Source organism: Zosterops lateralis (genome assembly GCF_965231275.1).
Source record: "Zosterops lateralis genome assembly, chromosome: 11".
In the NCBI taxonomy this organism is placed as follows: domain Eukaryota; kingdom Metazoa; phylum Chordata; class Aves; order Passeriformes; family Zosteropidae; genus Zosterops; species Zosterops lateralis.
Window position 1 is genome coordinate 3,680,533 of NC_139771.1, and position 10,084 is coordinate 3,690,616.

Sequence of the window (10,084 nt, forward strand, 5' to 3'; positions counted from 1 at the left end):
CACAGAAGGCCATACTCCATCACATATGGCATAAGGGACAGTCTTTGGCACCAGAATGTGTAAAAACATATTCCAAAATTTAAATATCAATTGAAAGCCGAACAGGATACAAAAACGGCAAACAAAGCAAGGGAATCAGAAGCAAATGAGCACACCAGCCCTCACAGTCACCACCCCCAGTGAAACACCAGCTGTCCAGGACTGCTGGCTCCAGACACCCCACCCTGGGTCGGTCTGTGCCTGCTCAGGTCCCCCTCATCACCAGGGACAGCTGAACCTTCTTTCACACAGGACAGAGGTCTCAGAAACATTAGTCTTCCACATTTTAATGAAAACTGGCCAGCAGGAGTGGAGAGGTGCCCTGCCAATGCTCCCAGGACACACAGTGCTCTGAGCAGTTCCATCGGACCTGGGACTGACAACAGACGAACCCAAATCCTTGGAACTGGCCCAGCCTGGGGGAGAAAAATCAGTTAAAACCCCAAGATATAAATCTGTGGGAGATATCTCTTCCAGAATTGCTTGGATTTTTAAGCTCCTCTACTCTAATCCCCAAATGGAGCATTTCTCGAGGGAAAATAAAGAAGAATCTGCGAGATTGAGTTCCCACCAAAAATAAGTAACAACTTCAGCAGTAACAGGGCTGCTCCTCCTCCTCCTCTGGCCCATCAGTCCACTTCTCACAGGCCATCTGACATTTTCTAATTGCAAGGAGGTCATGAACCCCTGAGATCTCCTCATTGTTTTGGGGAAACCACTTCCACATGGGTAGCATTAAAAAAAATACAAAGCTCTTTCCCCCCCCCCCCCCCCCCCCCCTTAAAGCAGAAGGTAAATGCTGCACAGGTCAAGGATACCAACAGGATTCCCATGAACAACAAATGTTGCTCGTTATTAACCAGCAACATCAATTAGATTTCCAGAGATATATGGCCATAAAAGGAAACTTAAAAGGAAGGAAAAGCCAGCCTTAAATGCAAAGAATGTCGGTGGTCATTGGTCAGAAGCAGTTTCAGATGCATTAGAACAGCTCAGGGTGGTTGTGCTCCTTATGTCAAAAGAGTGGGTGTAGTCATATAGAAACTTCTAGCTATAATAAATCACCACAAATATTTCATCTTTCCATGTTTTGTTTTATGCTATCCACTGTACCTAACCCAGACATGAGGATTTCTTGCTGCTTAGGGAAACCTCCCCATTTAGGCACCTAAAACGGGCAGGATCAAAGCGAGCCTCTGCAGACAGCCCAGGCTGAGACAACAGCGAGCCTGCTGCTGTCTGTCTGCACACGGAGAAATCCCTCGCGTGGGAATCCACTGCCAGAGAGGCAGCACCACGAGTGGCTTTTCCGGGCGAGGCAGGAATAGCACGTCCCAGCCATTTTTAGGTGTCACTGTGGTGACAGGCACCACTCCCGCAGCAGATCTGGGGCTGGCAGGGGCTGGTGTGATCCTACTGAGAGGAGAGCACTAACGGGGAGCCTGGATCACACAGCTCCCCTGCCATTGCCCAAGGCTCAACACAAAGCCAGCTCCACACAAAGGCAGGACACCATGCAGATACAGAACAGGTTGGGGTTTTTTTAGTAACTACTTCAGGCAACTCTAGCTCACCTTCAGAGTCAAAAAGAGAGGCAAGAACTTTAAACCCGTTATTCACCTTTTTTTTTAAATATATTTTCCTACATTTTTCTACTCATGCATGGCCTATAAACAATATAGTAACATACTGAATCACCTGGAAACTAATGCCATACAGGCATTTCAGATATCCAAGTGCAGAAATTGCAGCTTTAAATTCCATGTTCCAGTGAAACTGGCACATTATTTTTACAAGGGCACTCATCACAAATCCATCTCATTTTATTAATAAAACATTTGCAAAACATCCTTTTTATTTATCACACGGATACAAGTCAGTTGCAATTAAGGGACTCATCATTTGTATTCATGGCAGCTCAGAGCTTCAGGGCTTCAGGATTAATTCCAGTGCATTACTTAAATGTTGCAGACACCAACATCCAGGAGAGCTCCTCATTCAGCAGCTTCTCAAATGAGAGTTAAGTTTGGCAGAATCAAAACACAACCCTAAAGGTACTTAGAACTGCACTGTTGTAAGCACAGGTAAGTTGACACATTTTACACAAAAAAACCCCAACTATTTCTTCTCTTTGAATGGACACAAATTCACAGGCTCAGCACATCAGAGTGATTTTGGGGAAGAGAAGGCTCTGGGAGATATTATAGCACCTTCCAGTGCCTAAGGGGGCTCCAAGAGAGCTGCAGAGGGCATTTGACAAGAGCATGGAATGGCAGGACAAGGAGAAAGGGCTTTAAACTGACAGAGGGCAGGGCTAGATGGGATATGAGGAATAAATTCTTCCCCATGAGGGTGGTGAGGCCCTGGCACAGGGTGCCCAGAGAAGCTGTGGCTGCCTCATCCCTGGAAATGTCCAAGGTCAGGTGGGATGGGATCTCAGCAACCTGGGACAGTGGAAAGTGCCCCTGCCCATGGCAGGGGATGGGAGAGGATGGACTTTAAGGTCCTTTCCAACCCAAACCATCCTAAGATTTTACTTCACCAGGTCAGCACCTCAGCAGATAACAGGTTCAGTACATCTGGAGATTAGGATTCATAATTAGTGAGTGATTACAATACTTGGGGCCAGGCTTTGGCATGCTCCCAGGAAAAAGGCTGCTCTGTAAGGCACCCTGGCCCTGGCTGGAACGTCGTCAGAGCACCCCAGGTTAGTGGTGCCCCTGACACTGCCCCTCTGCACGACCCAACCGTGCCTCAAAGTCCACCACTGCTGGAAATAACAACCTGTGTGAGGCAACGTGGGACTCTCTCCTGCAGCCCCACGTTGAGTGCCTGGTAAAAATCTAGTCAACCTAGGAATCAACCTAAATTACTTAATTTTAGATGCTGGAGAGCCCAACTAGACAGACTAGGGTGTTTGGACTTGATTATTCTTTTACAACTTAATTACTTCACCTCTTATGGTCTCAGACACCACAAGCCGAGCACTATGCCTGTGAGAAAAGGTTAACAGACTAATTATTTATCTTATAATGGGAGAAAATGGCTTCTGGGGAAAATTTGTGCAGACCCAAGGAACCCTGCACTTCTCGGGCTCACGGCTGCTTCCTCCTCACTTGTGTTTTGAGAATTTTTACCCTTTCTACTACGCTGGCCTTGTGACTCTTCCCAAGAAGCCCCACCCAGGGTGTGGGGCCACAAGCTTACACCACATTCAAGAAATTAAAGAAAACGAATTTAAAAAGAGAAACAGAACAAAACATACAGAGTGGGAAGGTGGGAATTCTCCACCAGGTCATTTCTTTCAGAGGAAGGCTGAAGCATTCCCCAAATACACGATCTTTTCCAGCACTTCAAGGCTAAGATTTGTATTTATCTCAAGGGAAAATCTGTGGGCATCATACGCAGAGGTTAAGTCCCAAGGAAAGCATGCAAGTCCAATGAGCCATTCAGAACACATCCATAGTGCTTCACCAGCAATTAAATACTGTCCACAAGCTGGATTTACCAAATCTCTTACTCATAAGAGCAGAGGGAACACTGACGCAATCAAACTGAGAAAAACACTGGTGCAACCAGGCTGTTGTTTGGGGTTTTTTTATTGGATGGATGATACATTAAAAAAATAAAGTGTTACTATCACTCAATTCAACAACATCCTGGTTTATGGTAAGGGTTATATTTATAGATCAGTACATTTTCATAATAAAATGTCCTGTTTCATAGCAAACCCTTCCCTTCGAATGACCTCAAGAAAGTTCTGAAACCAAATCCTCCCCAAAATGCTCTCAGCCTTGGGTCCTCATCCTGCACAGCTATCCCTACATGAATGCTCTCATTAGATGATGCACCGATTTAAAAGGACTGGCATCTTATGTAAATGGATGTTATTGCCTTTAATTGCAGCCATAATTATGGGAGTGCCTCGGAGCTGAGTAAGGTCACATTAAGCAAACTTACTGGAAACTTTGCAAACTGCTCTGTAACACACTGGACGAGCATCGGGAGTCCCACAACGGGCATTTGTTCAGTCCCATCTTCAGCTCTACGCAAAGCACTACAAAAACCAATCAATCCTATATGGGATTGCTCCAAGTTATAGTTGGTTTAGTATCTTTTTGCCTCAAATGAACTAGTTTCTCTGGCATTTGCCAATATAAAAAACTTAATTGAGAATTAACATCTTTAAAGATGGAAAAATCTTAAAGAATCTTCAAGTTTCTTTGGTATTAACATCTTTATTTTCCTCCTTGCATCTCAAAGAGCCACATGAGCACCATGGACCTGCTACAGAGCCAACAAGGAGCCAGGTGTTGACGAGGGCAGCGAGGGCAGTATCCAATTCCCCCGGCATAGCCAACAAATCCCTGCTCATGAAAGACGCCAGCACAAGCATCGTGGGAATGACCAAAGGGGCAGTACAGGGGTTTTAGTTCAGCCAGAAAGCAATGGCCACCACCACGTTTCAACAGCTGAATGGGGGTCCCCCCTCCTAGCCCAAGAGGTTCGGAAACACCAACCTTACTGAAATCCCTTCCTTGCCCTTGGCTGGAGTCAGGCATGGAGGAAGCAGGCAGCTGCCTGCTCTAAGGCTGGCAGAAGCAAAGTGATGGCTGTAAACAAGCCTGTGACTCACTGGGCAGGAGCCACAAGCACTCTACACCCGATGACACCCAGCTCTGTGTGGCACCAGGCAGCTCAGGCTCCGGGTCCCGTTACCAAACCTGAGCACAACACCCCTCACTGCCACATCCATCTCTACCTCCCCGTCCTGCCCCACAGCAGCCGCGGTGCCTGCTTTATCTTCTAGCCTACATAATACAATTTTCCTAGAAAGTGGGGAAATTGTATCCAAATATAACCACGGCTGAGGCTATGTTCAAAAGTTTTGGCGCACTTGCGTCACAGCTGTCACCCTGTATTACACAAAGTGCCTCACAAACACGCCAGACCTCGGTCCCCGGGGAGAGACAGCCCTTTCCAGGGAAGGCCTCAACGAGCCAGCAGCCAAATCTCACGAAGGAAAGTAAAAAAGGTGCAGATTATGTGCTTTTTATGGAGTTGCCCTTAGGAATACGGGAAGAAGAGCTAACCAGCTAGATCATTATTCGCCGAAGCACTGGTTTTACACCTTTCCTCAGCCAATGGAGAGCACCAAGGCTTGGAGGAGTGAGATGTAAACCCGCCTTCCTACAGACGGTTAAAAAAAAAAAAAAAGAAAAAAAAAAAGTCCATCAGAGCAAAGCAATCTCCAAAAATAACTCGGCAAGCAAACAGCTGCTGGTGCACTACGATTCCTTCTTTCCACGCCACATCTCCCAAACCCTCCTTCACCCAGGGCTGCCCCGGCAGAAGCCGCAATTCCCATTTCAGACCGGCCGAGCTTGCCGAGATGCCGGGCACCCTCACTCCTCGGTGGAGCCGCGAGGGAAAATCCCGACCAGGGGGGTGCAGGAAAACACCCCCTTCCCCCTTGGGCCTTGCCCCGAACGCGCGGGGGTCTCTCGGGGGTGGGGAGCCGGGGGCGGGAGGGGAGAAGCGGCCGGGGCCCGGGGGTCCTACCTCGGCAGCGCCGGCCCTGAGGGCAGCGGCCGCGGCGGCGGCAGCCCCACATGGAAGAGCGGCGGGCTGGGCTCCGGCGGAGGCCGGCACGGAAGGCAGGGGCGCAGGGCCGCGGGGAGCCCCGCGGAGCCGCCCGCGGGTGTGCGCGCCTCGCGCGGGGCGGGGCGGGGCGGAGGGACCGGCCCCGGGCAGCCCCCGCCCCGCCCCGCCGGGAGCCCCCGCCCCGCCCCGGCCCGCCCCGCGCAGCTCCGCGGGGTGCTGGGGTGCCGTGTGGGCTCCCCACCTCAGGGCCGGCTCTACATCTCAGGGCCGGCTCCCGCACCTCAGCCCGGGCTCCCGCACCTCAGCGCGGGCTCCCCACCTCAGGGCCGGCTCCACACCTCAGCCCGGGCTCCACACCTCAGCGGGGGTTCTACATCTCAGGGCCGGCTCCCGCACCTCAGCGGGGTCTCCCACACCTCAGCGGGGCTCCCGCACCTCAGGGCGGGCTCCCTCACCTTAGGGTGGGCTCCCCACCTCAGCCCGGGCTCCACACCTCAGCGGGGCTCCCGCACCTCAGGGCGGGCTCCCTCACCTCAGCCCGGGCTCCGCACTTCAGCGAGGGCTTCACGCCACAGGGCGGGCTCCCGCACCTCAGGGCGGGCTCCCCACCTCAGCCCGGGCTCTCTCACCCCAGCGCGGGCCCGGCCGCGGAACCAGCTCGCCCTCACCGCACCGCGCCCCATCGCCCGCTCCCTGCCGGGGCCGCCGCCGTCCCTCCGCTGTCTGCTCCCCAGGCCTTCGTGTTTAGTTAAGACGAGACGAAATTTAAAACAAACAAACAAACAAACAAGTTGATAAGTAAAAATCAAGTAGGCGTGAGGGAGGTGTGGCGGCTGTGGCCATTTTGGAGAGCCGGGTGTGGATGCGGGCGGCGGGGCAGGAGGGGATGGGGCTCCCCTCAGACGGGCTCGGGGCACCGCGGAGCCGCAGGTGAGCCCGGCGCTGAGCCGAGCCAGCGGAGATCACCCCACCGACAGCCTCAGGCGGGGCAGGGAGAGGAGCCGGGGCTGGGATCCACCGCCTGGGGAGCCGGACCAGCCCCGGGGAGAGGCAGTGTGGGCAAACACAGCCCGTACGTGCACTCAGGGCACGGCCACCCTCCTGCCTGCCCGCGGCTGCAGCTTTTCCCGCTCTTGCCGTACAGCATCCCCCCAACACGAGCTCGAGCCGAATGACGAAACTCCTCTAGGTCTTTATACCGCCCTTGGGGTGATACTGAAATGCGTTTGTTACTTTGTTCAGGTTGGGGCAGGTTATTTTTGCGGTTGCCTTTCCTCACGTCTCTGTAATTGTGTAGGGCTGTCCCCCCGAGGCAGAGATGAACTAAATGGGTGTGTTTAGGAACTTCAGAGCTGTTATCACACTCTGTGTCCTGCGCTGGGGTGAGGAGCTGGAGAGGCAGCGCTGTGCTCAAGAGAGTTATCTGACTTTCTGTGCCTTTGGCCTGCAGAGATAGGCACAGACAATTCGGGGAGGGGGAAACACCACCGCAGATAGAGGGGCCAAACATAAAATGAAAGAAGATTAAGGAAGCGTTAAGGAAGAGTCTAAAGTCACTTACTGGTGAAAAATCAGAATAATTCCCATTTTAAGATGAAAATGGTTGACATAAACAAGGGAGTTAAGTTTTGTTTGCTTGTTTGTTTGTTTGTTTGTTTGCTTTTGCACAAAATTCACACTCAAATTTTCTTTTCCTTGACAGGATGTCTTTTCATCTACCTGCACACCTCCATCCTGCTTCCCAAGTTGTCTCCAAGTGATACCAACTCTAAGTTTACTGTCTGGGCAGCTGGTTTCAGATTCCCACTGGCAACATAAGCGTTGTAACTATGCTGGCTCTGCCTGGGCATCACCTGATGCTTTAAAACTTTAATTAATAAAGTACAACTTCTAAATTGCTTCCAGAAATTGAGCCACATGAAAGAAAGGGTGGTTTGTTGGTGTGAACTTTTTAGACAGGGAGTATTGCATGCTTATCTCCAGGTGATGCTGCCTCCTGCAATGAGGAAACTTAGCAGCTGAGGTCAGTAGGATGCTTGATATCCCTTCCTTCAAGTGTGTGTGTGTGTGTGTGTGTGTGTGTGGTGACTCAGAGCAAGGACTGAGTCCCTTTGGTCTGAGACACCAGCTCCCTGCTGCTTCTCCAATCCTAGACGGTAACAGCCCCTATGGAAATCTGATTTTCTAGGAACTGAGGGCAAACACAAGAGAAAAGTGTTTCACTGTTGATGCAATGCTGAGGAATGCTTCCTTTTTTTTTCAGGGAACTGTCAAAGTAAGATCCAGCTCCTTGTGCAGCCCCCAGAGCTGAGCAGATTCTCAAGGTGCCAAAAGGGCAAGTGTTGGTCTCTTTGGAGGTGGAAGTCACCCGTGTCCACCTTCTGGATAATACTTTATCCTTATTAACTCTCTATGATTTCAACTGAGGTATTAACGATTAGTTTGCTTTCTCTTCTTAAGGAGCTCAAGTGACTTTACATAACTGTGGCCTTTTCTATATTAGCAAGCTTTGTTGTCCACTGCTAAAAGCATGAGGATGTGGTTGGTACTCAGAGCCACCAATGTCCCTGTGCTGTTCTGGAGCAGAGCATTTGTCACTGGCACAGCTCAAAACTCAATTTACTTAACTCTGTTTTGGTCACTGACTGCTTCCAGCTTGAAGCAAGGACCACTAGAGTCATTTGAGAGTTTCTCTGAAAGAAATATCGAACAATTATGAGCTCTGGGATAGCAGAGAATCCTTTGGTTTCATGAGTTCTCCCCTTGAAACACCTTTTAGTCACAGTTTCTGGGCTTAGAGAAACCTTATCCCCGTGTTTCATAAAAAAAAAAAAAAAAAAAAAAAAAAAAAAAAAAAAAAAAAAAAAAAGGGTGTTTTTTTTTTTGCAGCTGTTGCGAAGCAGCAGGTAGTGAGGCACAGCCAGAAACAGAGCTCGGGGGGGGCAGGCATTGCAGCAGCTCACCCTCCTGTCCTTGGCCTTAAAAACAAAGAAAATCCAACAAAACCACCCATCTGCAAAGATTCCTTACTGCTTGATGTTGGTGAAAAGGTTCAGAGTTAACCTCCTGTCCTAGTGGCCAGTGAGATGTGGGTCAGTGTCAGCCAGGAACTTCCACTCCTCTTGGCAGAACAAAAGGTCCTGAGCACCAGTGGTGAAGGCAGCCTGTAACCCTGCACGGGCTGGTGGGCAGAGCCTCACAGGGGATCAAACAGGCTTTTCTTTTAGTGGTTTTTCTCTTCTGCTTAACCATGTTTATCCTCCTTGTGGGAAGGCACACCTTGGCCTTTGTGTGCAGCAGCTGCCCCCCCACAAAAGCTGTACTGCAGGACCCTAACTGTGCAGAGGACTTGAGTGTTCTTAAAAGCAAAACACATTAAATCACTGATAAACCAGTGCAAGTATTAACAGCAAAACTTGCTAGAAATCTTGGGTTTTGCTCAAGATCTGTATAGTAAATCACTAATGAGGTTGTTGAGATTTTGTCCAAATTGGAGAGGTGTAGTGAATTTGGCAAGTGGAACTAGGAGCAGATTCATGAGGGAAATAAACAAATCTGATAACTTATTTGCATTTAGGAGAACTCAGCAGGAGAGAAGCCTGTTCAAGGTAAATATTCACAGTTTCTGCCTGGGATGTTTGATCCTAGCTTGTGCTTGGATAAACTGAGCAAGCAGGGCCACACATTTGGAAAATGTTTGACTTAGTCCTGTGCCTTCCTCAAAAATAGTTAAACTGGAAAAATCGCTGCACTTACAGGCCTTGGAAAATATTTTTCCCTTCTTGTGGCTTTGTGGTTTCAAGGAACTGAAGAGAAGGCCTCAAAAATACATTTTTCCTTCAGCTGCTTGGCAAGGAAAAGGGCTTATCAGAGCAACGTGGCTGGGGCAGGCCTGGACTGCCTGGGGACACCAATCCCACTGACTGTGTTTTTCACAGGTCACATTCCTCCTGCTCTAGTGTGAGCCAATATTTTTTACCTCTGGATGACAATAATTTAAAGATGAGTAAATCAATTGGATTTTTGTTCTTCAGCTTCATTGGTAGCTTTAAGCTGTTGGGTGCTTTGTTAAATTCCTTGAAAATTGGTCACCTGCAGGATTGCACTGCATTCAGTTCACCCAGATAACACAAGTCTTTCTTAAAGATATATTTGCAATCTTTACCCAAACTGTAAGTGTGCAGGAGAGGAATAAAAGGCAGAAACCAATAGATGAACCAGCAAACAAAATTTAATACAAATATTCATGTAGTCTCCATGTAGTCACTGTTCATGCTGTACCTTTTATTTTCCTTTCTCTGAGCTGTTTCTTTTGCCTAGACTATAAGGTCTTAAAAAATCAAGGTGTATCCTTGTTCTGAAGCACAGGAGCATGTCAAGGTACCCCAAGACTGGAAACTTAAGATGTTTGGGAAGCCTTATCTTTTTGAGTGGGAATTAT

At 49.3% G+C, this 10,084-nt stretch overlaps 1 protein-coding gene across 2 annotated transcripts in view; it reads right to left on the reverse strand.

The window, feature by feature from the left end:
- LOC310913618 (6-phosphofructo-2-kinase/fructose-2,6-bisphosphatase 4) overlaps positions 1 to 6,299 on the reverse strand; it is a 51,621-nt gene extending 45,322 nt beyond the window's left edge. The window contains exons 1-2 of one of the 2 annotated variants that reach the window (XM_083869170.1): positions 6,279 to 6,299; positions 6,176 to 6,219 (exon numbers count right to left, since the gene is read on the reverse strand). Coding sequence is in view for 1 of the 2 variants with exons in the window: in XM_083869168.1 (XP_083725294.1) it covers positions 5,602 to 5,653 (52 nt within the window). In the remaining variant the exon portion in view is untranslated. Of the gene's footprint in view, positions 1 to 5,601; positions 5,698 to 6,175; positions 6,220 to 6,278 lie in introns of those variants that run through there. The other variant, XM_083869168.1, reaches the window with a different exon arrangement.
- Positions 6,300 to 10,084: the final 3,785 nt, after the last annotated feature.